The 26,852-nt window shown below is 48.1% G+C and overlaps 1 protein-coding gene across 8 annotated transcripts in view; it reads right to left on the bottom strand.

The window, feature by feature from the left end:
- HDAC8 (histone deacetylase 8) overlaps positions 1-26,852 on the bottom strand; it is a 55,687-nt gene continuing 28,835 nt past the window's right edge. For all 8 annotated transcript variants that reach the window (XM_068957700.1, XM_068957694.1, XM_068957696.1 and 5 more), the window contains 3 exons: positions 26,534-26,628; positions 8,970-9,075; positions 1-598 (listed from right to left, as the gene is read on the bottom strand). In XM_068957700.1, coding sequence (XP_068813801.1) covers positions 576-598; positions 8,970-9,075; positions 26,534-26,628 — 224 coding nt within the window. In that variant the 3' untranslated portion in view covers positions 1-575. The remainder of the gene's footprint in view (positions 599-8,969; positions 9,076-26,533; positions 26,629-26,852) is intronic.

Raw genomic sequence — 26,852 nt, 5'->3', positions numbered from 1 at the left:
GTATTTTAAGTACTTTATTTATAAAAATGCCCAACCGTTTAAAAACCTAATGGCTGTGATTTTTCTGTGGGTAACAGGCACAGCCAGTGTCCTGGGCCCTGGCTGGCCCTCAGCACCTCTGTCTGGGCGGGCATCTCAGAGGCTGCACGTGAAGGCCGTGGTCCTGCCAGGAAGGCAACATGGTAAAAGCTGGTGCTGGTGCCGGTGCCCAATTGCGGAAGGTTCGCAGCTCTGAGCAGCCCCTCTCTTAAAAACCATTAAAACCAGCTGAGAACCAGCAGAGAATCAACTCTTGTGTTGTTAAAAAAGGACAAGAGAAGGGAGCAAGGGAGGCTCTGTCAGCATGGGAAAGCTGGAGCCGCGAGGCCCATGCGCTCCTGCCCAGGGAGGGCCGTGGCGCTCGTGACGCTTTGGCAACTTTTCTTTTTTAAAGAGAAACAAATCAACTGACCGACCAACCAAGAATATTTCTGCCAGATTTCCCCTGCAGCCACACATTCCACCATCCGCTCACATAAACTTGCCGTCTTCAACGCGGGAAACACTCTTGTGGGTGCTTGAGCCTTCCTTTTCCGCTAAACAACATGCTTCAGATTCCCTGCAAACAAAAAGCGGCAGAAAAGATATTTCCACTGAAACTAACTTTAACTTGATGGAGTAGCTAGGCCCGGGGTAGGTGAGGTTTTTGCTGGCTACAGAGCCCTCCTTGCAGTGGGTTTCTTTTCCTGGTACCTCCCCCTATCCCTCCCCATGGGTACCCCAGGAGGGTGTGTATTCCCGCAGCCCTGAACGCTGCTGCTACCTCTATGAGGGGGGGCACTGCCTCCTTCCCCTCTACCAGCAGGCCCGACAAACTGGGAAGCGATACAGGAAACCCGACCTCCACAGAGACCCAATTCCAGGCTGGCCAGCCAACCTCTTGCTCCCTTTGCAGAGGCTGTCACCCTCTTTCAAGCTATATTTGGGGATCTGCCAAAGGGAGACTCCACCATCGTTTCCATTAAGAGTTTTTCCTGCAGACTAATCACTGGTTTGGAAGTTATTGGTCAGCACCGGATGGGAACACTCATTTCCTGCTGCCTTATCCACCTCCCCTGGGATAGATATGCTAGCAGGAGTGCACAAACCAGATCCAACCCTTCCAGCTTAGAAATGATGCTGGAGCAAGGCATGGAGGATAAGTGAGATATACCCGTGCATATCCTATCGATCCTCCCTGGGAACATCACCCCCCTGTGTAGGATTGGGAGAGGCCTTCAATTTGGATACACACAAGGGACGGATCTGAGCCTTGCACGCAAGGCAGACAGTGGCAGATCACACTAGCTCCATGTCACCAAGGCTGGTCAGTGTTGGAAGGCACAGCCCTGAAGGGACACAGAGAGCTGGCAATGCTCAGACGTCCTGCCCAGGACTACACAGAGACACAGCCAGGTACCTCCCAACGATAGCAGTGTGTTTCCATCTCTTCCCAGAACTGCGCCTTTGCACACAAGAACAAGTTGAGCCCAAAGCTCTAACCCTTCTCTCCAAGGTTTCTGACAGTCTGCAGAGAGGATGGACAGCTCTGCCCTTCCTGCTTCCCTACCGGACACAACGGAGCTGCCTATCTGCAGGGGAGACGCATCCTCCCTGGGCCTGGCCTGTGCTTGAGAACAAATGTCCCTGTGCACCCAGAGCCATGGCATCTCCCAACCCACCTCCTCCTACCCAGTTTCCAACACTGACACATCACAGCACGCACCTAGAGTGAAAATTGCTGCAGAGCCCTGAGTTCCTGCCCCTGGCTCCTCCTGGGCAGGAGAAGACAGACGGGGAAAGGGCACCGCAGAAAGCTGGCAAGAACTTGTAGGGCTCACACAGCTACTGTCCCTGGGCTCCAACAGCTTTCAGGCTTGCTGTCTCCAGCAGGGCTAGAGGACAGTCCCAACTCCTGATGACATCTACAGAAGTTTTAGCTTTCTTTTCTTTCTTTCTTTCCTTTTTTTTTTTTTTTTTTTAAGCCTTGTTCCCTCCAGCACACCTGACACAGGGACCAGAGAATCCCGCTGAGGGGTGGACAGTGCCTCCCCTCTAAGAAGCATCAGGCCCCATCACTGCTGCAGTCCACAGTCCGCTGGCATTGCCAGGCTAACACTTAACAGCGACTTTCACGCAGCAGGAGATGCCTCTGTCCCCTCTGCCCCCTACCAGGCAGAGGCAGCAGGGTTAGATAAAAGGACAGAGAGAACAAGAGCTTTTTTTTTTTTTTAAAAGCTGACCTGGTGCCAAAACCCCATTGTGCCTGATAGCACTGGGGGTAGGGGGACAGGGCAGGGGCTTAAATGCCCGTACAAACACTGCTCTGGTATCTTGCTCATTCATGGAGGAGCTGAAGCAATGGCTGGAGCTGCTCTCTCACAACTTTCAGCCACCCTCTAGCTGTGGGCTAGCATGTCCTGGAAACCATCTCCCTTTGCCTCCAGGCAAGCCCCAGCCCTGCACGCAGCTCTGAGGAGAGCAAGACATCTCTGGCTCTGCCCCAAGGGCAGATGGAGAGACACCAGTGCAGTGGGAGCTGGCCCCAGGAACACTACTTACGCTTCTGCCAACTGCAGCCCGGGATCTCTCTTTAGGCTTGAAATGGGGAGTAGCTGGGGCTTTGAGGAACCCCGGGCAAAGCATCTGGCAGTTACCTTCAACTATGGAATAGCTAACCTTGCTAAAGAAAGCCTGCAGGCTTGGGCTGGCAGTCTCCATCCTCCCCCCACTGCCTCACCATTAACAATTTCCCTTTAGGCATGCTGTTTTACATCCCAAGCAGATCATAAAGGCTTTTACTGCATGCCAGGGGACTGAATGCACCGTGCTCATATTAACTGCTCTCTGCACAGCAGTTGGGGTGGTGACTGCTGGAGCCGGTTGGGACAGAAAGCCAAGCAGGCAGCAAAGCAACACTGAGAATTAACAACAGTTTTGGAGAGGGCAGGAGCCACGGCTCTGCTCCTGTTAGCCTGGCCAGCAGCCTGCCCAGGAGCCTCCGAGTAGTGGCAATGCCACATCCCCCTGCCACTGTCTCACTGCATCACTGGGCAAGGGCTCTGGTTCTGCCTTGCTGATGCGGCCACCTTCACTCGTCAGTGCTTCAGTGCTGAGGGGGGCTGGTTCTTCCTTGCCCCACTCGCTCCTGCTGCCTCTGGTACCATCGCTGCAAGTGCAGTGGAAAAGCAACCCACTGCAGGGGCAAAACAGTCTTTGAAGGGACTAAGCTCTCCACCAGGTCAGCCCCCTGATCTGGTGCTCTGCGCAGCTGCAAGGCCATTTTTGCAGGCGACGGAGCTGAAGAAGAGAGCTTGGGGATGGAGGAGAGCTGTCTCGCCTGCCTCAGCAGCAGCCCAGGCTCCTGAAACACAACCAGCAGCACAGCAGGGCAACAGGATCCTCTTGAGATAGCCTCTTCCTGGTGGTGGGGGAGCAAGGAAAGGGGTTTTCTCTGCTCTCCTCTCTGCCACAGTTGTGGGTTTTGCTCTCATCGGGTGGCAAGATGGAGGGAATCGCAGACTCTACTACCCACAGCCTCCTGCTCTGTTTCAGCCGTGTGCAACACCAGCTGGGAAGCCTTTGGATCCCAACCAACAGGCCGAGACCATCCAAGAGATTTAGCTTTGCTAGGAAGGTTTCCAGGGGCCAGCCACCACAGAGGAAAACACAGCAAGGTCTGGGGCACACAGGGCCCCTGAAATAGGATTAGTCAAGCACCGATGAGGGCCTCTCTTTGCCAATCCCTTGTGTGGACCAAGGCTCAGAGTCTCAGACCCCTTCCCAAGCAGACAACCAGTTTGGCTCTGCTAAGCTTCCTCTGCCTCACTGGGGTCCTCACCAGCCGATTTATATTCATTAAATAATTCAATCGCAAGCTATAATGAAAGGAGAGAGGAAAGAAAAACAAACAAGGCCTGGGGAGTGGGATACTTTGGTCTCTGTTACAGCCCCACATTTCCCCGGCTCGATGGTTTTGGGGGATAGGCCTCTGCTCCCACTTATTGTGTGGTTTTGGCACTGCCGAGGATCTGTTTTGTTTTCTGCTCTTTGGGCAGCCAGTCAAGCTTGTCAGGCACATCTGATCACCGCCGCTTGCCCTGCATGTGTTTCAGCCAGCCAGCCTCTGAGCACCGCGACCACGCTGGGCCAACTGGCAGGCACACGGCTCATTCCTGCACGCGGGCTGCAGGGCTTTCAAAAGACTGGACAGAAACTTTGTTTCCAGAGAGGACTCTTCTGACATCAGACTGAATGGGAGCTGTGCAGAGGCCAAAGGCATCTCAAACCTCTTCGTGCCTTCTTGATTGATCTCTGTTAACAGGGCAGGGTGTTAGATGTGGGGTGCCAGCCATGGCTGCCCGCACCTAGCACAGGGCTGAGACTTGTGGGGGAAGATCCCCAATACACACAATCCGCTCTGAGCTGCTTTGCTGCCGTACGTACAGCGGGGGCTGCGGCACCACCGTGACTGTGAAAACGACAGTTTGTGAAGGGCTGGGTTTGCAGCCAGCCCTCTGGGCTGTTCTGAAACACGCTGTGCACCCATGGCCAAAAAGAACAGGGCATGAGGGGGAAGAAGCCCTACTGAAAAGGATTTCTAAAGAACCAGCAATATTACAGGGACCAGGTTGCTGTCTAGACAGGTTGACCACATCCCTGTGATTTTAGCACTGAGGAGACAGAAGGCAGCCTTCGGTCATGGGAGCCCTAAGCCAGAGGGGATCTCCACAGACACTCACACAGTCGGAAGGTGATGGGGAAGGAGGAGCCCTCTCCAGCGGGACAGACAGGATGGGGCCCAGAACACACTTGCTCCGGCTAAGCACACATATGGCTCCTCAAAAAGGTGCAAGCAGGGAAGACAGAGGTTGGGGATTCACCTGTCTGCTTCCCTTCCCTACAAATCCACAGCCGCTAAATCCATTTCTTTCTACAAACGCTGAAGCCTCCTTCCTGGGCAAAAAACACATATCCCATCGGATCCAGCCCTTGCAGTGCACTTTCAAGAATACACTTATTTCCCAGGGGAACCAGCTGTGAGCTGCGTTGGAGGGGTTCGCTGAGGATGCAGAGAAGTACCATCCAGGCGCAGCCTACCCTCAAGTGTCCTGCTCCCTCTCCCGTCCCTGTTTCCAATGATTAGGGGCCCTGGTCCTTTTGCCAGGTCTGATGCTGAAGAAGGGACGTGGAGGAGGGAGGACACGATTTCCAAGAATCTTGGTTCTAGACAAGTTATATCTCTCATGTCTTCATCAGCCTCTACATCTTCCTGCTTTTGAGACAGACTGATAAGTAGCTCTTCTGAGATCAGACAGCAGGGGAGAGGGGTTCGAGTTAAACGGCAATTCCCTTAACAGCCCACAGGCCAAGCAGTAGGGAACAGGGCTTATAAACGAGCATCTCCTGCTCCAATTAGCAGTTCGGCAGATGACAGTAAGGAGGAAGGATCGATCTTTTGCGACAAGACCAGGAGGAAGCCAAAATCATCATTTGTGGTAAACAAAAGGGTTGAGGGAATTGTAAATAACAAAGAGCGCAGGTTATCAGTGCAGAGCGGTTGTGATCACAGGGTGCACTGGACAGACCCAAAGAAATATTTCAACAGATCCACATCAATGTCATCTATCAAGTAAAAACCAGTCCTGAAGATATGGGATTCCTCCCTAGGCAGCAGCGCCTCACACAGGCTTGGGGACAGTGCACATTTGTCTGAACCTGAGCCAGATGAGATTGGTAGTGTTCCTTGTTACAAGCCCACTTCAGCAAGCATGGAGTCTAACCATCTGCCTTTTATTCTTCTGTCTTAAGACACGAGAAGACATGGCTGCTTCTTGACTTGCTTCGGCCCAATTAAGAGCACCAGTGCTCTCTTGGCATCAAAGGATGGGAACTTTGCTCCACGGCAAAGCACTGCCTTGGAGAAAAGATGCATGCCGTGGTTGACAGTGCGCCAGGGATATTTTTGTTTCGCGGGGTTCACTGTGATGTGGACAGAAGTACTGTCTGAGAAGCTCCAACTGAATGTGTATGTAAAAGGAGGATGTGAGCGTATGGCATTAACATGCAGAATTTGGACTTTCTGAAGAAAATAAGTGATGATTTAAACTAAGGAGGTAGAGGAAGGTAAAACGTTCTACGTCAGGCTTGAAAAAGGTGAGGAACATGCACACAGTTACTGCAGTTCAGCTGACAAGTGAGTACCACCACCACGCTGCGGTAACATGACGGTCTGCAACTGGGAAGTGCATCTGGAAGACAAAACTAGGCTGGGGAACAGAGAAGAGCTTCTCTCAGAAAGCCAGATAGGGTGCAGGGGAGGGGCTAAATATGCTGAACTCTCCTCTCCTGAACTCAGGCCAACTGTGGTACTAGAAGGAATGAAAAACACGCACAAGAAGCAGCTGGAACACTTCTCCGGCAAAGCATCTGCTTTTCATTCAGCACTGTGCAGCCCCAAGGTCCTCCTGCATCTAAACTTTAACTCCTAGCTCCAGGCAGTGCACTAAGAGATTTCTCTCTTCCTTGCGGGGTAATTGGCACAGTAGCTCCCCTGCAACCAGGCGGAAACCTGCTCTACGTGCACACACATGGCTTTTTCTGTTTGGATGTGACTAGCTGCCCCGCTCTGTAGGAACTCCCTGGGTGGGCATCTGTGTCTGAGACTGATGACACCTGCAATCACTCTCAGCAAGTGGTTCATCTTGCATTGCAGCTGTTTATTTGCAGTGACGCCATTTCTTTACAAACCTTGTTTAACTTTAAAAAAAAAAATCTTCTAAACAAGCCAACAGAAGCATAACCCAAGTCACTACCAGACATACTGTGGGCAGCAGTTCCTGTGCTGGGAAGATTTCAATAAAAACTGGCTTTAATTTAGGTTGTTTGTGAGACAAGGTCTTAAAATAGTTTGGGCATGTGGCTCCTATTAAACTGGTCCATTCCCAAGGACTCATCCTGTGCAGTACAAAGCGTGGCATACAGGACAGACCAGACTCGCCAGAACAGTCCATTTGATCTGAGCCCCACTCATTGCCTGTTGCTTTTCCAAAAGCCTTCTCAGGTGGCCAGGCAGAGGGTGGGGGCTTTCAGGTACCTGCTTGTTCTTACCTGCCATCTCTTCTGTAACCCCCTACCTTCCTCGACAGGCTTCGTGAGCTGCTGCTGGCATAAGGGATGAACGGAACTGCCAGAGCAGCTCGAAGTCCTCTTGCTTCCCCAAGGCTGTCCCTGAGGAGTCTTAATTCCAAAGCACTAACCACGAGCCACAAACTGGGAGATCCCAGAACACCAAGACATTCCTAATTTTGAGTGCTGTGTAGTGACAGAACAGAGGGTTTCTCTTTGTCCCCAATACAATGGAATTCTAGGCCAGTGGTTGTCCCCAGGACGATGATCTCCTGAGCTGGCAGCAATATCTTTTCAACTTTTCGGAAGCCCCTTTCTCACGGAACGCTCGCAGCCCTCCTGAGACACTGGGTTCTGAGCCTCTTCTCAAAGTACAGCGCAGTCGCGTCCCCAGTGCTTTGTACAAATACTTGTTCACTGGATACTGGCACTGTGCCAGCCTGTTCCACCACCTCTTGCAAACTCTGGGTGACATGGTGAAAATAGATCCTCTGTAAAAATCTAGTCAACTTCAACTGACTTTTAGCCCCTTTGTTCTTTGTTTCCTTTCTTAAAGTCAGTGGATGTGAAAGTCTCAGTAACCACATGACACATGGAGCTTACACATTTCCAGCTTGGCCTGAGAAGGTTCATGGTACTTGGTGTAATGCTGTTACAAGCTAAGAACTTTCACACTTAAAAAATAATGAAATAGAAACTCCCCTTTTTCTCCTACAAGATGCTGGGACATCTTTCTACTTTCCACACTTCCTCTAAACAGCAACATCCTTTAGGACTTGGATAGCAAGTGCTAAACCTTAACAACAAGGTTTTCTTATACCCCTGGGGAAAGAAAGGAATAGATATGGCCCAAACTGTTTCAGTTAGGATCATGGGACAGTCCTGCTCCTTTGGGAACTGCAGCAAGCTCTGAGGGTTTATCTAACTGCTGCTGGGCCCAGTTAATCCAAGATGAAGATGTGCTGCTTATAGAGATGGAACAGACTGAGACTCTTCAGCTTGGAAAAGAGATGGTGGTGGAAGTGTGGCATGGGTCTAGGAAATCACAGATTGGCATTAGGAAGGTGAACAGGAACTACTTGCTATCTCTCATTATACAAGAACAAGATGACACCCAGTGAAATTACCCAGCACCAGGTTTTACACAAATGAAAGTACTTTTGTATAGTCCAATCACCGCACTCACAATGTGTGAGCACCCAAAGTATAAATGAGTCTGGAAAAGGAAGAGAGGAATTAATGGAGGACCGGTTCCTTGGTGGATCTCCAACTTGCATCTGACATCAATCTCTGGCTTAGGAAGCCCCGAAACCACTGAATCCTAGAAGCTGGGTAAAGATACCAGGAAAAGGATATGTAAATCTGTTCCCTGCTTTTTCCCCAAATCAGCAGTTTTGTTTCTGTTAGAAACGTAGATTAACAGACACCTTCACAATGCATACACAGATATACTTATTCAGCCTACCTTGCTATGGTGAGGTACGTATCCTTCTGGCTTTAGTAAACACACTTGTGTCTGCTGGCATTTTTATTAAACACTGTGAAGTTGATAAGCACCAGGCCCCACGTTCCTTCCCTGCCCACAGACTGCCCTAATGGAGGAAAGGCAACGGCAGCTTTTGCTAATACAGACCCACAGCACTTAGAATCCCAAGTTAAGCAGGAGACAGATGACACGGTATGAGTGGTCAAGCAAACGGGGTTCAGCTTTCCAGGCAGCAAGAAAGTCTCCAACGAGCTTTTCTAAAGTCCTCTCTGAAAGGACCAGGAAGCCATCAGCCTTCCTCTGAACCAGGAGGGCTGGCTTGGGGTGGACAACTCACCTTTGATGGAGTTGAGGATTTCTTGAATTCTCTGTGGCTCATTGCGGTCTGGTCTGCAGCTTGGTGTGATCTCCAGCACGTAATCAGGACCGTACTCTGTGAAAAACTGCATGAAGAGGAGAAGAGAGTCAAAAGAGAGGCCTCTGGCTAGCTGAGGCTGGAGGACGGCTCCTCACAGGCACCTGTTTGTAAAAAAGGTAAAACATATTTTCTCCTTCTGAGGAGGACATATAGTTCAACTACATCAAAGACGTGCTTCTGCCGTGCCTCTCCCTACTTGAAGTTAGCAACTGCTAACGATTCAAGTTCCTAGGAAGCAGAGCTCAGTGCTGCAGCCGTTGAGCAACAACATGTCTGTCCCCCGCCTTAGCTGGGAAAGCCACTCATACCTTTTTTACACAAGGTTACCTGCAAACCTGGTCTTTTTATGAACATAATTCAAATGCTGCCTATCAGATATCCTTCTTTTCGGTTCTCCACCCCACCTTGCATAGTTCAAGTGCTGTGTTGGTATGACTGTAACTTCCAACACCTGGAAGATGTAAAATCAGTACACTTCAACATTAACAACATGTCTCTCCTGGCTGAGTGCTGGAATTGTGTGGCTAAGTCTGAACAAGAAGATTCACAGCACCTTCCCACGATCATGTAGAATCCCATAAATTACTGCCAGCAGTCTGATTTCATAAGCACGCAGCACTGAGCAAAGAAGCGGACACACCTGGCTTCAAAATTCAGCTGTAAAGTTGCACTCAGATCTGTTGCCCCACACTTCAGATGTAAAAGGGTATCCTATGTATCCCATTCAGTAATTCCATCCCTTGGAGAGCTAGCCCAATTTTAATGTCATTTTATCAAAGAAAGGAAAACTCAAGGCACTGTAGTCCCTCAAGCGATTCAGTGATGCACAGGACTGGGGTTTTCTTCAAAGGTGACGGTGAAGGTGGCAGATCTGGCAACACAACACTGACATCCCTGCACTAGCAGAGGCAATGAAAGCCTCTCCATGTGGATCTCATGCTATGCCAGTACTGCCAAGGAAAATGAAACAGCTCCTGAACGCTACAGATTACAATCCAGCATTTTAAAGTGACCCTGAAATCATGCTGGCTTTACCAGGCTGTGAAAGATAGTGTTAAGAAGGTGCTCTCTAAGTAGATGAGCTCTTCATGCAGAATGGGCAAGGCAGCCAGGTCAGGGCAGGAAACTTGCTGCCTGCCCCTCTGCCTGCCAGACTTTTTTGTGGGACAACCCGACACCCTGGTGAAAAAGGAGTAAAAGGCAGACTTTTGACAGATGCACAGGTTCCTTTGCACAATGTTTGGTCATGTAAACCTAGCCAGCTGATTAAAAAAAATGTGCAATCTCTCTCTCCTTTCTAGTGAGTCATTAATTTGATCTATGCTTTCAACACTATAAGAATGAGATTCCGTCTGTCTCCCAAATCTATGTGAGGCAGCAGGAAGCTGCATTACATTTTGATTGCTCTTAGCTGATTAAAGAATTACAGGGACTATTCAAATCAGAGACAGACCCAGGGCCAGTCTGAAGGGGAGGCTTACCCAGTTGTATCACACAGCATGAGAGCGCACACTTAGCTAATTAGCAGACTAACTTTCCCTCTTCCAAGCTTCTCCACAGGCAGTCCAGGGACGGACATATTTTTCAAGCAGGCTGTTTCTTCCTAAAACAGCCAAACATTTTCCTTTCTTCATCTCTGCCCATAAATCGCTTTGGGAAACCCTTGCTGAAATAGTGACATCAGAGAAGAACACTGAACATTTTTTCAACTTAAAAAGACTGAAAATGGCTACAGCAGAAGGAGCCAACATGTATTTGGGGACGTCCTCACTGGGAGCTAGAGCCCTGGTCTGGTGTGAGTTTGCCCACGTAGTGTGTGCAGGCGACAGCTACTCCAAGAGCATACAGGCTCTGCTGGCAAAGCTCACAGACTCTACAAACCAAATAAGCTGTCTTATTTGAAGGAAACAAGGAAATACACATGAAATCTTGACTGCAGCTTTCGTGAAACAGCACGTTAAAAATGCAGAAGTTCCAGATCTAACAGTCACTGGTCTCAGCTGCACAAGCTGCTGGTTACACAAGCGTTGGCATGGTAGACTTTGTGCCATCAGTCTAATACATCCAACCTGGGCAATCCCGAGGCATAGTTAATTCTGAGGAAGGCATAATGTTGCATTTCCTGACCCTGTGATTTCAGTGGCATCAAGTTAAACTGAACATAAATATAGTTTCAAGCTTCCAAAGTCTATATTAAAGGGAGAAAAGTACCTTGGGCTATATAGCTTTTACACTGATGTGGTTTATTGCAATCAAGAAGCTTTTGGCATCAAATAACTAATATCCTGTAGAACACCTACATGTGCTGAGCTACCCAGCATGGATTAAAGGGTGCAGTCATGCAGAAGAGCTTGGGAAGCTGTCTGGGTTTTACACCATTCACCACAAAGCTGCAGGGTAAATCTGGGCAATCTTGAAGTGACTTATCCCAGGGCTTTGATGCACATGCTCTGAAGTAAACAGTTGCAGCTGCTTAACATGTTCCTGTCTCTCTGCCTGAAATTATTGTTCATGTGCCAGGAGAAAACACATGTCCAACACCCAGGTCATCGACCAAGGTGTTAGCACAAGCTCAAGTGCACCGAGAATCAGGTCGAGACACAAGCCTGCAGGGCACAGACACAAAAGCAGGAGCTCCTGCCCACTTCTGCTGCCTTGCTATGGTGGCAAGAAGCTCTACCCATGGGACAGGCAGGCACCTGAGAACAGGACCACCTCTGATAGTTGCAGCTAGAGGTGCTGCTTGTCTCTGAGAAAGCTCCAACAAATGTAATCCTCTTGGCCACGCATCAACAGAGAAAACAACAAGCAGCACCTGGGATTTCACTTGTTTTGATCAGCCACAGGGACTCAGACTAGAAAATCCACCAAACCAAACCATTAACTTTGACTCTCTTTGAGGCGGGAGGCTTCAGCCTTAATATTTCTGAAGCTACTGCAAAAGAGGTACAAGCACCTTGAGTCCACTCCCTTGCAGCCTGGAGAGGATTCTAGAGGTGGTTTTCAGCCCTCCAGGAAAGAGTCATTTTATTTCTTCCTCTGGCAGAACAAGGAGGATGTTACAAGCAGGAAAGCTCACACTTCTGCAGTGACAAAAGCAGGTGCCTGTACTTCTTGCCTGACCATTTAATTGTAGCAGGGGAAAATACATTAATTTTCACTGCTGAAAAAATGTTGATTTTCAGACATGAAAAAACAGGGCTGAGAGCCAAGACTGAAAAGGAAAGCTAAAAATCCCTGCCCGCATCAGCAGCTCACCTGGAAACTCACAACCTCTCCCTTTCAAAACTCACACATGCTGAAACAGCAGACTAGAGAATCAGAAGTGTCTGATGGGCAATTCTAAAGCCCTGAACAGACCCGAGGGACCTGAAGTTTAAACTAGAGCGATGCATACCTGGGACTGCAAACATCTTCGCTCCCCTCAGTGGGGCGTCCCAAAGAAAGGAGCAATGCTCAACGTAGCTGCATGACTGCTGATTGCCTTGATGGTCTGAAAGAGGGTGGGAGCAATGGTTCAAGAGATAGCAATGTGGAAAGACTGCAGAGAAAGAAGCGGTGAAGGAAGAAACAAGCAGGCGTAGAGGCCAGAAAAAAGGGTGAGAAACAGAGAAAAGAACAGGCAAAGAGGAGAAATAAAACAAAAGGGCACAAGCAGTAATGTTTTTAAAGGGGAAGGGCATTTTCTTGTGAATAATGCCAGATCTGACAAGAGGTACTACGCCAATAGCAAAAAAAATTAGTTATCATATAAAAGTCTAAATTTTCTCCCTGATTTTAGTACCAACAACTCACTGGTGTCAATCGGATGCTGCTGCAGTTGGACTACGACCCACTGCACTGCCAGCACTGGACAGTCACAGAAATGATGTGCTGGTCCTTCCAGATACTGTAAGAGTATTTAAACACTATTTTACTGCTGCTCAGTCAAATGCTTTCCAGATCTCAAGACCACAGTTGTCTTGTTTTCAAGCTCCTCTCCACAAAATCATGAATAAAAAAGGAACCACCCCAAGCCCCTCCAAGTTTCCCACTCCTGAATATTGACTTTCTCTCACAGTAACTTAATTCCAGGACCCGGACTTGTGCAAAAAACGTCCCCAAACTTCCCAATGCTGCAAGAGTAGCAACGTGCCGAATATAACTGTGTGGAATTTGGCCTCTCATCACTGAAAGGACACGCTAAACCTGGCTGACGGGGAGAGAAGTACACCGAGAGTAAAACAACCTTAGCTACTTCATGGCAATGTGCTTCAGCAATGCTCTGTCCCAGGCCATGAACTCGACACAGCTTCCTTCGAAAGGCCAGCAGAGCTCCGGGTTTGTATAGCAGGAAAGCAGTGCCTGGATTGCATTCAAGCTGATCACATGCAGGAACTCGGTGCCGAATGCAAGGAGCTGCCCAGTCTGACAGCTCAATTTCCAGGTTTCATGTTAATCAGAATAGGAATTCCTATTTAAAGCAAAGAAAATAAGAAATCGGGAAGTACCAACCTTTGTTTCTGTGCATAGGTGTTGACAAGCTATTAAATCATCACTGTTTTTTTGCCAGAAGCAGCAGAATAAACCTGGGAATCTGACAAACGGACCTCAGCTCTGTGTGCACCCAAACACATACAGACATATTCATGCACACACAGAAAGTACATACTGTTTCCCTTCAGGTTATCTCATAGCTGTGTAAATATTTCACCTGACATGCCCAGTAGACTCCCAGCCAGTTTCCCACCATCACTGACGTATTTTTTTTCAAATCTGCTTCCAACAGTTTACCACATATATGCTAGCCTGTCCCTAAAGCACAATGCAGGCAGCCTGGATTATCTCAGGGAAAGATTACAGAGGGCAAAAACATACAGCTCACAAGCACTTCCAAAACGTGCAGAACCAGTCAGCTGTAGCCACTCTGCGATTTTCTCTCTGGAAGCACTGCAAGATTCATGCAAGATGATAACCTCTCATTCTCAGTCACAGAACAGTGAGAAACACAGGCAGCCCCTCAAAGGGCTAGTGCAGAGCTTGCACTAACTGTAAGGTGAGGAACTACATTATCTTCAGCTAGTATCTTCCAAGGAAAAAAAGCCTGCTCTGAATACAGCGAGCCAAGGAGAGACAGAAGGGAAGGGAAGGATTTCCATCAGAGTGAAGGGCCACACTTCCTAGGCCTTAAAGAAATACATAGCAAGACACAGTCTTCCCTCAGAGACCTAAGGTCTGTAAGATATAAGCTAACTACTCAATACAGATGAAAGAGCCGATGCAAATATCACATCGGAAAGTGTCTCATCCAGGCACTGCAATAAGGCAATGGCAAAGCACTGCCTAGTGCCTGACTGCCCTCTATCATGCTCTCATGGGAGATGAATCTGCTAGAAAAAGATACAAAGTATATTTTAAATTAAGTAAATGGCAAAACAAGATGGGCTAGGACTCCCAGGGATGATGTACAAGCATTATCCCAAACTCTGCATCCTCAAAAACACACGCATGCCATCACCCATCTTACTGCCTTTTACCTACTTCTGTGACAAAGAGTGGTCTCCCAGATAGCTTTGCTGTAATGCAGAGCCATGAAGAGGAGCAAGAGTGCAAAAGTTCTTACATTACTTTGGCTGTCAATTCCCAAGCTGGATCATCCCTTCTATAGGCAGCTTGCAAAGTGATTTGATTTAACAAGGGGCTCAGGTCCCTTTGCAAGAAGTGGAGGTGCAGAAAGACCTGCAAGTTACTTCTCTGAGGGCTGAGAGGGATGGCAGTGTGCATTCACATCTGTACATGAAGCATCTAGTAGAGAAATCCTACTATACTAGCCACCCACTTCCACCCTACCCATCAGCAAACCTGCCCGATTGCTTGGAACCTCTTCCCTGGATACAAACAGAGAATGGGAGCTTCATCCTAACTTTGTCCCAGCCCTCCACAAGCCAATGGCCATCTCGCAGATGCAAAGTGGGATAAAGCATACCTCTGGTTTCAGCTGGCTTTCCCGGCTCATACTGTCGCTTTTTAAACAGCGCTTGAACACGCTCCTTTTAGAATAAGGCACTTTAACACTATTCAGGGTTAGAGGCACACCTCCAAAGCACCCTATCATAAAGTGTGCTTATTCACAACAGAGCTGGGCAGCCCTCTATGGCCTGGGAATTCTATGGCAGGGGTGGCTTTGAAATTCAGAATCAGTCAGATCCTCATTCAAGGCACACGTGCTTTCCTGTGGAGTAGCCGCGGCTGTGCAGCCTGAATCCAGGCAGCATCATACAGGCACATGCTGGGAAGAGAGCAGGATGAAATGCTTGGCAGTCTTACGCACACGCGAGCCAAGTCCTGAAGTACCTCTCTCCATGCTTCAAATGAGGTCAAACAGAGAGCACACAGTCGTGCCCTGCATCCAAGCTGAAATGCAGCCTGGCAGAACGACGGTCCTGGCCAAACTGCATAATGTGCAGAAACCGTTGAGGGAAAGGGGAGGACACCTGCATCTTGGGCATCACGTTACCAGACGGAGTTCACCTGCTCCAAACAGCAACCCACTGAACACCCAGACCAGCATTCTTATGGCATCTCAGAGTTAAAAGATCCAAATCAAACCTCCAACCTTCTTACCTGGAAATCAAATGTGTGGGGTCACATGCTGCCATGTTCATACGCAGCTCTTCATTGTGAAGGGGTAGGCAAACACTGACGCAACAAACCAGGCTGTGGCTGCGTTATTCTGCCCTTAAACAGCACAGAGGTCTCAAGAAGCCAGGCCTGAGCTTTTCTTCCCATCAGCATCTGCATAGGGAGCTCCCTCACAATGTGCTCTGTCAGAATAACCTGACCACCAGACCTCCAGCACCAGTACTTCTTGTAGCTGTCTTATTACAGGGGAATCTCCCTCCGCTAAGGACATATGTGTGTGTGCTCCTGCACGTCGACACTTCTGACCATGCTGTGTCCCAAAAGATAGGGTTCCGTAGCATTCTTCCAGGAGAGATTAGCACCAGTACGCACTTCCCAGCTTTCATGAGAAACTAGACCACACTGCTTTCTTGTTTCAGAGCTCCTGGGAGGCAAGAAGTCCCCAGATCTGGAGAAACGCTCTTTTCCGATGGAGAATGACAGCACAAACAGCATCAATACAAGCTGTCCCACACTGGCCCCAGCACAGGTCTTGCACAATCACTCAGCAGTGAGATGTTAGTAGATCTCAAACTCCTGCTCTGATGTGTGGTAGGACCTGCGCAACCCTGCTTTGCCAGAAGACTGAACAATGTGCCAAACAGTCAAACCACAAGAAGCCCTGATGTGGGGCACCTGCAAGTGGCAGGGACTCTCCCATGAGTTACATCAACCAGCCAGGATTTCCCAGCAGGGTTGATGAGGCTGGAGGCAAGAACAGGATGGGACACTTTCTGCACCCTCATCACTGCCTGGAACCAGGAAACATAAAAGGCAGAGCAGTTATAACGAAGGAGAGGAGGCAGGTATAACACAAATGAACTTTCTCACACCACAGGTGAAAATGCCAAAATGATCAGGGGTGTGTCTTGGCATAGATTAATACACCCAAAGGCTGGAACAGGACAGAGGTGAAGACCAAAGCTGCTAAGGCAGGAGCTAGGAAGGAGAGACACACTGACCCCCCACATCTTCTGAGCTTAAGGGACAGAGAGGGACCTTTTCTTGTCAGCTACCACGGAGAGGAGTGCAAGCAGATTTTGAAACCTGACCAAGAAATCTGTCCTCCTTCAGCTGGTCAGACTGTACATGCCTTCTGCAAATGAGCAAGTAACAGCATTTTCCCAGCTGGCCCCTACTGGTCCCAGGCTCTAACTGTCACACCAACACAACGACCACCCTTTTCACAGCTTCACTCATTTATCAGCCTCAGCTATTAATTTCCCGCTGACAGGTAAACAGCTCCAGTTGGCAAGGGTTGCGGTTGACTGTTCTTCTTCCATGAATGACAGGCGGATGCACTGGTTCCTGCATTAGCTGAGAGGCTGCAGAACAATGACTGGGAAATAATGCAGAGCTGTTTCCTACTGTAAACTTTAGGCTCTGGGGAGGCAAACAAAGCAGCTGCCTGGCAGCGTGTTTGTGTTGGCCTGCGAAGGAGGCAGTTGTGCAGCTCTCTGACTGCTGGGCCTTCAGGAGGGTGCACTTCAAGGTACAAGAAATGTAAAACTCCCAGAGGAATCTTCATTGCTACTGCCCTACATGGGTTTGTGTCTGAAGATGTGGAATTTGGGGCATCTTAGAAGGGGTTCAGCATTCTTAAGACTACCTGTGAAAGGCTGGAGCTGCCACAGGTGCAAGGGGTACTGTGTCTCTGTGTTGTACGGCCACCTCTTGTCACAGGGCAGTTTACTGCACTGCTCTCTCCAGAGTCTCAAAGCTGAAGGAGAAGGAAAGAATTTGGCCTTTGCAGGCCAGGGATGATGTTTCCTGACATTTATTAGATAGCTGGAGAGAAAAGCCTTGGCCCTTGGCAAAGGCTGGAATTAGAAGCATCTTTGATACCCTAGAGAGTCTTCTGTTTCTTGAGAAAGCACAGCAATGCCCAGAAACGTCCTTCCTACGTTTGGGAACGTAGGGCTGGCTACGTAAGGGCTGGCAACGTTCCCATCATCAGTGCACAGGGCTGGGCAGCCAAAGCCACTTCACCTCCAACCTCTAGTCCCTCTCCTCAAGCCTGCCATGCAGATGGACATAGTATCTTTCTTTTCAAGGTATTTTCAGGTCACACTATATACAACAATTGCTCATACACAACTTAGGCCCAAAGGTTGGCCACTCTAATGTTATATCAGTTTGAACTAGTCCATACAAATCCATGTGGACAAACCTAAATCTATGTATATTTCTTACAACGAGTCTGGGCTTGTCTCCCCGAGATGGCCAGCAGAAGGAGAACAGTATTACAGCCCCCCGCCCCCAACCTGATTAAAGGCAAATCTCCTACCCTGACTTAGAGAGAAGCCTTTCAGGCCACAGCACTTGAACCTTTTCCACGTTTTTACAGTAGTGCACAGGACAGGGCAGAAGGGCTCATGTTAGGGCAGCAGGCTTCATCAGGGCTCTCGGGTAACTCAAGAGCCATCATTACGGCTGAATTCACTCATTCGGATCAACACTCAAGGTCAAGCACCTCCACCACTTAGCATGGGGATGTGACTGCTCACAGACGGCACTTGCTCCTCCAAGTCCCGAAGGCTTTAAGGGGAACATCTCAAGAGCTTGGGTAAGCTAGGCTTTCCTAGGGAGTGGTAGAAGAAATTGTCTCCAGGCAAACAGGGGGAACTGAAAAGACCTTGGGGGACCCTAGCAACAAGGAAGAGTTAATGGCTTGAGTAAAGCAGCCACCAGGTTGCAGCCTCAGCTGATCCAACTAGTTCAAGCTGAAAGCCCCTAAGAGCCCATAAGAGCATAATCACACAGTTTGGTCTGTATAGAGAGGAGCCAGCTTGGGGACAGCATCCAAATTAAAAGGCAATGTTGATGGCGGCGAAGACTACTGACTGCTAGGGATAAACTGTGGCTTCTGATCTCGCAGAAGGCTGGACAAACAGTTAGAAGGATGCCAGCTTAGCTGCAGGTTGCCTGCAGCTATCAGACTGCACCAAGGTTCCTGCCTCCCTGCCCATAGCAGTGTCTCAGCGTTTAAAAGCTTACTGAAGTACCCAAACTTAGGCTGAATCAAGGGGATATTGTAGCTGAGCTTCAACAGAGCTTTCCATTCCATTCCATTTCCGTTGCTGCTGTAATCTTATTACAGAGCCTTTCTGCCAGACACCCTCAGCCAAACATGGGACCGAATAACCAGAAATGGTTGCATTTGTCTCTACTTCAGAGTTGGGATAACAGCAACCCCAGCACGAACATCACCAGCACGTTTCTGTGGTGCAGTCTCTCTCCTAACAGAAATTCAGGCACAGACCTAACCCACTGTCAAGCAACTACGTGTGAATCAGCTGGAGAAATTACTCATGGTTTTGCTGCACAGCTGCACTGCTTCCCATTTTACTTGAAAGAATAAAAACAAATTAAGCTATAAACCCAAAGATGCAGTTTCCAACTAAAATGAGAGAGGGCCAGAAAAGCTTTACTGGGGGAGAAAGGACAGCAAGAACCAAACACATGCATTGCAAAAGGAGTTGCTGGAGTCTCAAACTGCAAGGCCTAAGTCCTGAGAGCTATGCAGGCGCAATCCGATGGCACTGGGAATACGGGGACAAAACCAAACTGAGGGAACTAACCGAAAATCTGAGCACTTCCTGTTATGGAAATATTTTTGAAAGTGGAATTTTCCTAAAGGAAGTGGTGGAAGCCCAACTGCTTCCATTATCTAAACCCAGATAAAGCCCTAGAGCATAAACAAAAGGGAACGCTCAGCACTGGGTGCCCGCTGACTTTGGGGGGGGGGGGGGGGGAGTTTTGATATCTTAAAGTGATTATGTTTTTCATGTCTAGTTTTCATGAGCCAGGAATTTTTTTAAATTCATTTATTTTTAAAATAGAAGTCCCGGTAACTGTCACCAACTCAAGACACCCCATTATGAGTATCTTTTAGCAATCCCCCTGCAAAAAATATTTTTTCTCCATACAGTAAAACTTACATGCTGCAATACACAGGATGGGTAGAACCGGCAAAAATAACCTACCCACGACTTCCTCAACTGTCGAATTGTATTCAGCAGGCAGAAAGCTCAGAAGATGCACTGCTGCATGTATGTAAAATCCACCCATAACATTGGTATAGGTATTTTCAACACCTGAAATCTCAGTGCTACAGACACTATTTTTCTATCATCAGACCTGTCATCCTCATTCACTGGGGTGCATCAACCTGCTCTAGGTAACTGAAGGTGATGTAGCAAAGAGGGGTCCCATGTAATGCCCCACCTCATTTATGGTTTTCACTGTCAAGAGTTTCCAGGTGTTTCACAAAACATGGCTTATCCAACAGGAAGAGGATACGGCACTGTCTCCACGCCACAGAGAGGATCTAAGGTAAGCAGCCGTCAAAGTCAAAAGAATCCATCATCTTTGTTGTCCACTGGTAGTTTGTAGGGCTTAGTTTATGGACTTATTTTAATGAGGAATAGGGGGAATAAAGCCCCCACCTTTAGCGCTACCCCATGCCGGCTGCATACTGGATCATGTCATGGCATACAATCAGGCATCTCCACCTCACTCCCACCAACGTCTCAGCCAGTTGAGTCCTGACAAGCGCTAGATGGTGAGCAAGGCATTAGAGACACCTAAGGGATAGTCTCAAACACGCCGCCCTGCAGAAGTGTGAATTCCCCCCTTGCCTGTGCCTAGCGTTCCAGTGTGTGCTAGGCAAGTCCCATAAAACATACTGTGCATGTGCAGTCACTAGCCTTGCATTTCTTTTTGCCTAGGGTCTAATTTGATTAGGACAGATTTGGAGAAGTGTTGAGTATCCAGGACTGGCTTAAACATCTAAGTACTGTAATCACATTGAATCCACTCACAAACCAAGCCCTACGCATTACCAATGGAACAACAAAGATAATGGATTCTTTGGACTTTGACGGCCCTGTGTCTTAGATCCCATCTGCGAAATGAGGACAATGCCATATCCTACTCCTGTTGGATAAGCCATGTTTTGTGAAACATTTGGAAACGGCGACGCGGGAAAACCCTGGGATAAGCATTCATAACGAATTAAGAACTACAGGAGTGGGCTCAAAGAAAACAAAGAGATTCTCCACACAGTGCACAGCTAAGCTGTGGAACGCCTTGCCAAAGGGCACAGTGATTACTAAAAGTCTACAGTCAAACAAACTGGGCAAAATCACAGAAGAAATGAGCTTTTAGATACAGGATATTTCTTGGCCATTAAATCCCTAAAAGTTGGAAGAGTATCCTGAGAAACTATTTGCACCATTCTTCATACTCATCCCTATGTGTCTGCTATTGGCCACTGTGGCAGAGAGAAGATTAAACTAACACTTTTCTGGACAACACTGCTCACTTGACATGGCTAAGGAGGCACAGTCCTCCACATCCCACATTCCCATACTATTTATGAGCATCACACTGAACAACCAGGTAAGGAAAGTCAGTGAGAAAGAGAAACATTTGCAGTGGACCTAAGTATGAAACAACCATTACTTGCAGTGCAAAAAATCTCAGACACGGTTTGGGAAGAAAGCTTGCTCAGGCTGGGAAGGGGAAACGGCTTTCACTGCAGAGGCCTCAACTCCACTTCCCGGTTCTCTTCAGTTCTGCTGAATAGCTTTTGCTTTTTGAGAAGTGCCGTCTGTTGGGCCAGGCGCCCAGCTCACCAGCAGCCGAGCAGCCAGCAGACACGGGAACACGCCTAAACGCTCAGGCTAGGAACAACAAAAGGGCTACACTTACAATCAGGGCTTTGTGATTGTGCTTTTTTTTTTTTTTTTTTTGTGCTAAATGCAAATCATCCTCTACCCTGCCTTGAGCCCCTCACATTCTCTTGGAAAGGCCAGGCCTCCTGCTTGCTCACTTCTGGGAGCAGCAGCGGCAGCTGGCGGAGTGGGGAGCGGAGTGGAGGTTATTCAGCAGGTACAAAGTGCTTTTTGTTCCCTAGACAGGGCCAAGCTGCTGCTCCTCCCGCTTCTCCTCCCTTCCTCCTGGGGTCCCTTGGAGAAGGGGCAGGGGCAGTTCAGAGACAGGACTGCGTTCAGTTTGCGGTATCTTAGCAGGGCCCAGCTTGCCTCTTTGATCCCTGGTCATGAAAAGAGCATGAAAAGATTGAATTCAAGAGTGAAGACCTATCCAAACAGGCCCAGGGGGACTCTGCCCCAGGACCTCCTCCCACAGTAGCAGTGCCCTGTGTAATCACCACCCCCTGTGCTGGTCATCGGCTGGCAGGTCCCTTTCATTTAGATGCTAACATCTCCCTTCCCCCAACACATTAAGCTCAAAAAGCACCCTGCAAGCGCTGCTTTGTGGCCCCAGCTGCTTTGTGGCCCCAATACCCAACGTGCTGCAGGCTTGCTGGTGCCTGGATACATGCCGTAGCTAACACAAAACGTTTTGATTCCTGCGAGTGCAGCCAGAGCACACGATCACACTGAGGTGAAATCTCCCCAGACGAACAGAGCTACCTTTAACTCTTTTCTGGTAAACAACCTTCAAGAGGATAGTGAGCCACGAGGCTGCTGCTGAGAGCACACCCCTCTGCTAGATGGGTTAGGGCCCACCAGGCCCCCTTGCTTATGTTGCACGCTGTCAGAGCAAGGACATTCAGCTGTCTTGGTCCTCTTCATTTGGAAAATCCCAGAACACCAAACCTTTCAAAAAGATCCCAGAATCACTTATGAAAGGGTTTCATAATGGTTTACTCTTACCACCAAACATAGATTTGCCTCAGCTATAACACTTACTACTTTTACTTTTCATCTTTTCTTTCTTTGCTTGTATGAATATGTGCAACTGAATATGTGTATTGCTACCTCTCTGCAGTTCTTTCCAGGCCTTTCTTCATCTTATGAACTACCAACGTCCACAAAGATGCCTAGGGATATCAAGCATCATGCTCTGGGATTCTTCCCTCCCTGCTCTCCTTTCTCCATTCCTGCTGGAGTCCGTTAATGTCACCATCCCTGACTTGTGAGCTTTTGGGGGGAACGAAACAAGGCAGTGAGATGTTAGAAAAGGTTCCTCAATTGTCTTATTCACCACTCCCAAGAAGACAGAGCACAATCACTAAAAAGTACTGTGGATCAGTAAAACCATTCAAAGCATAGATGTTCCATCCGAATTTGGACAGCAGACAATCAGATGCCAATTCAGTACTGCATGCTGTGGTGCACCGTGTTTATTATCATGCTTTGTGTAGTAGTAACATGAGAGCAAATGCAGGCTGATTTACCTCATGGCTGGTGGGCAGGGCTTCCCAGGCTCAGGGCAAGCTGCCAATATAACCCTTCAACGGGCAAAGTTCAGATATCTCAGTTTCAATGCAAATGACCTTGCAGCATCCAATATGAAAACATTAGTGGGACCTTTACTCCTGGCTAAGTAAATATTATGTTCAGCATTACAAAATGCTCCAACTTAGGAGGAGAGAGGGGAGCAGATAACTCTATCAGAGTTATATTAAAGAAAACAAACACAATCCTTCAATGATCTTATCAAGACAGTTGGTTTCAGAAATTGTCGATCTTGGCTCTAGTTCAAGAGCTAAAACACAGACCATCTCTGATGGGAAGAGGCAAGAAAATAGATTTAAAACTGATAAAGAAAATCCTCTGAAAAACTATAAGGCTTGGCCTGTGGCTCTGGGCTTCAGGATAATTGTTGATACAAACTGCTTAATACATTTCAAAATAGGATTATGCATTTATATGAAAAACAGCATCCAGAGCTGTTAGTGAGACTAGAAATGAGGCTCTTGGTCTCCTGCCAGAGGACATGAGCCAATGCCCAGCTGGCGAAGATAAAAATTTCACATCCGTTGTAGGATACATACCTTCCTTACTGTGAAGCAAGGCCACAATGGCCACTTGCAGGCAAAGATACGAGCGTGGTAACTGGCTCTTGCCTCATTCCAGTACTGAAGGACCTGCACAAGTCATAGAGAACTGCAAGGTATTCTACACGCGTGGGGGATGCACTACACCCCAAAATCTCACCTTCAGCTGCAAACCAGTACCAACTCCCAGGAGGCTCAGTAGTGGCTAATAATGGAATATACTCGTGCACAAGGAACGCTCTTCCTAATGCCTTTTAATTAGCAACTCATCCATGCCTCAAAGCCAGGGAGCGTATATCCATTTGTTCTACTACACAAGGAGCAGAGGCAGAACTGTAACCAAAGGTTCATCACTGTGACCACCTAAGAACAATAAATGCACCACACCCTGAGATGTTTCTCATCACATGCCTGTATCTTCACCCCATGTTTTCCTCCCTCTTTATGTGGAAGATCATCCAAAGCCTGCAGCTGTATCTTCCTGCCATGGAAGAGTCTAAGACTAAACCTGTGCTTCCAAGTGAGAGCAAAGCAGAGGTTTCCACAGTGGCCTTTGGGACTCTGTTCACACGGCCATTGCCACAGAACTGATTAGAGGTGTATGCTAGTGTGCCCCAAAGGCCAACAACCCCTGCAACACCTAAGGTCATGTTTTGGGGTACTTTACCTCGGACTGCTCAAAAAGAACTTCACTGCTCCCATTTGGTCAAGGAGGGGCCTCATCTTTAGGGATCTGAACCCCACTGCAGTTTGCTTACCCACTTTTTCCAGGTCACAAGAGAGATGCGGAGATTCCCCACTACAGGGCCTCATGGCAAGCTGCGGCTTCTTCCTTACTAACATGAGTATCACCGTCTTTTAGCTGATATCTAATTCAGAACAGCTCAACTCTTGTACCAAGGCTACTTCTTTATTAACAAGGTTGCTTTGTCCCCAAGGTTACATTCCTTAGCACCTTAGGTGAAGGACAAAGCCACAGGCTTTAAAATAATCAAACTCTTAACCATGTGCCAACGTCTCCACGAACTCTTTGAAGACCGAAAGTATATTCTAGCAGAGCAGGGAGGAATTACCTTTTCTGTTTCAGCTCCAGCAAACTCCACTCACCCAGGAGCTTTCTGGCTGCGCTGAACCAGCCACTCCAGCCACTTTATCTGGCGTTCAATAGGTGCTGCAGTCGTGTTCTAGAACAGCTCACAATCCGAGGAGCAGACGGGAAGAAAAGTGGGCTAGTGAAACAACAGTTGGCTAAAAGTTCACTTGCAGCAAGATGCCAAGAGCAGGTATTCAGAGGACAGCACAACAAGAAATAAAGCTAGAGTGTGAGAGATGGGGCAGACTAAGGCTCCAGATAGAAGATGCTTCTACTATATTGTCAGGGCAATCATCCCAGAAGGCTTAGTGTGTTTTGATCATCTTTATATTTCTAAATAGGTCTCTCCATGCTGTCTCTCCTCTGATCTTCACCAGCTGGCTTGCTGGCTAACGTCACCACCCTAGAGATGATTCGTACTAAATCCTTTCTGTGGTGCAGGAGTCAAGATGCACTTGCTTCTGGCAGGCACTGGATTTTCTGAGCTTGCCACAAAAATTCCCCTACCGACGCTCAAGAGGGAACGACAAGCACTTGGAGACAGCTTCATGCAGCGCAGCACTTAGTTCCCCTCCCTCCCTCCCAGCCTCTCCAAGTGCTGCGCCATGGATCCAACAGATAGTCTGAGTTGGTCTCCGGAAAAATGCTCCTACAGGAGGCTGAACCCAGAACAGCTCATCCCAACTCCTACAACAAAATCACAAGCACTGCTCGCTGCAAGGGGAACCTGATCAGGGCGGCCACCATCAGCGTCAGAACTCACAGCCAGTTCAGCTCTGCAGGCTAACCTCTGGCCTTCCTGGAACGGGATACAGCAGGCAGAACACACAGAACCCCATTGTGCACCTTGTGACATCCTGCAACCAATTCATTTCCACACTGCTCTTATCCTTCAGGGCACTCTGTGCAGGGATCATTAATATGACAAATAAACTGTCAGATGAACAACAAAAAGGCCAAGTCTAAACATCTCCGGCAGTTAATTCCTACAGAGGGACCCACCCGTCGGGCTTCCTACCTCTATGAAAGATTCTCTGATTCCAGTTTGGATCCTCCTTCTGTTGGTATCTGATTAAAGGATCATATTTAAGCAGGACACCTCTCAAAAAGGGCCTTTTATCTGTAATCATCAATTTTTATGATGATACATTTCCAGTTTAAATCCATATACACACTTAAATTCCTTATGCATACTGGTCTATGAGAGCCTCAAAGGCAAAATATTATTCTCCTCTGCAGTCACTATAGGTTTGAACTGCTTTGCGTGCGGCAGGTCTGTTTTTGTACAGATCCAATAACATGGATCTGTAATTTGGGAAGCAAAGAGCAGTACCACGTTCTTGGGGAGAAACAATTATGAAACTATAGTTATCCCAACCAAATTCAGTCTAGATTGTGTCCTTCCAACTGGTCATCTAGCCCTGCTCAAAACTATAAGAACATCAACACTAGAACTGAGCCTTTTGAGACACCTCATATATGAATGTAAACAGCTCTTTGCCCCATGGCCCTTTGGAAGACTGCTGGTCAGTACAGTTTGAAAGTTGCACCTGGTACTTTCTCTAAGTTGATGAAAGCAGGGCTAAAATTTAAAGCTTTGAGAAAGGTCTGGCTCTCTCCTTGTAAAAGTATGTGTACATCCGAAAGAGCTCTTTGAGTAAGCAGGTGACACCCCCCGCTCCCATCCTCTCTGTAATTATCTGAGACTCTGAAGTTGATTGGTTTCTGAGACGCCTTGCAAAAAGACGCAGACAATCTCGGGTTTTGGAAACAAGCACCCACTATGCTGCTGGGACAGTGTGTTATTGTTACAGGAGTGTCTCTCAACAAAACAGTATTGAACAGCTAGGACGCGGTTCAGATTAGGTGGCATGACTCAGCTCTCTCACAAGCAGAAGGGAGGGTTTGTCAAAGCCTTACCTCATGATCGGGGATCTCAGAGGACAGCGTTCTCCCAAGGATGACCCCAGTCAAGTATGTCCAGCAACGAGCTGTGTTGGCAAGGTTATAGCCTCCTGTCTCCAGCAAGAATTGAGATTTTGGAAGGGGAGGACGGGGGAAAGGAAAGAGAGGATGAGAGAGGGAGAGATTTTACTAGAAGGAACAAACCGTGGAGGTTTCACTAGCAGTTCGCTTCCTATTTCACTCACTCGAGCCATGCACAATAACTGTATTTTGCTCCTGCTGGCTACACAAGGTCAAATCCAAATGGTCCTGTATGAAAGGGGCATACCTCCGG

The sequence above is a fragment of the Struthio camelus genome, chromosome 11, assembly GCF_040807025.1.
Source record: "Struthio camelus isolate bStrCam1 chromosome 11, bStrCam1.hap1, whole genome shotgun sequence".
Lineage (NCBI taxonomy): Eukaryota > Metazoa > Chordata > Aves > Struthioniformes > Struthionidae > Struthio > Struthio camelus.
Note: the sequence above shows the minus strand (reverse complement) of the source record. Positions and strands in the feature narration are given on the sequence as shown.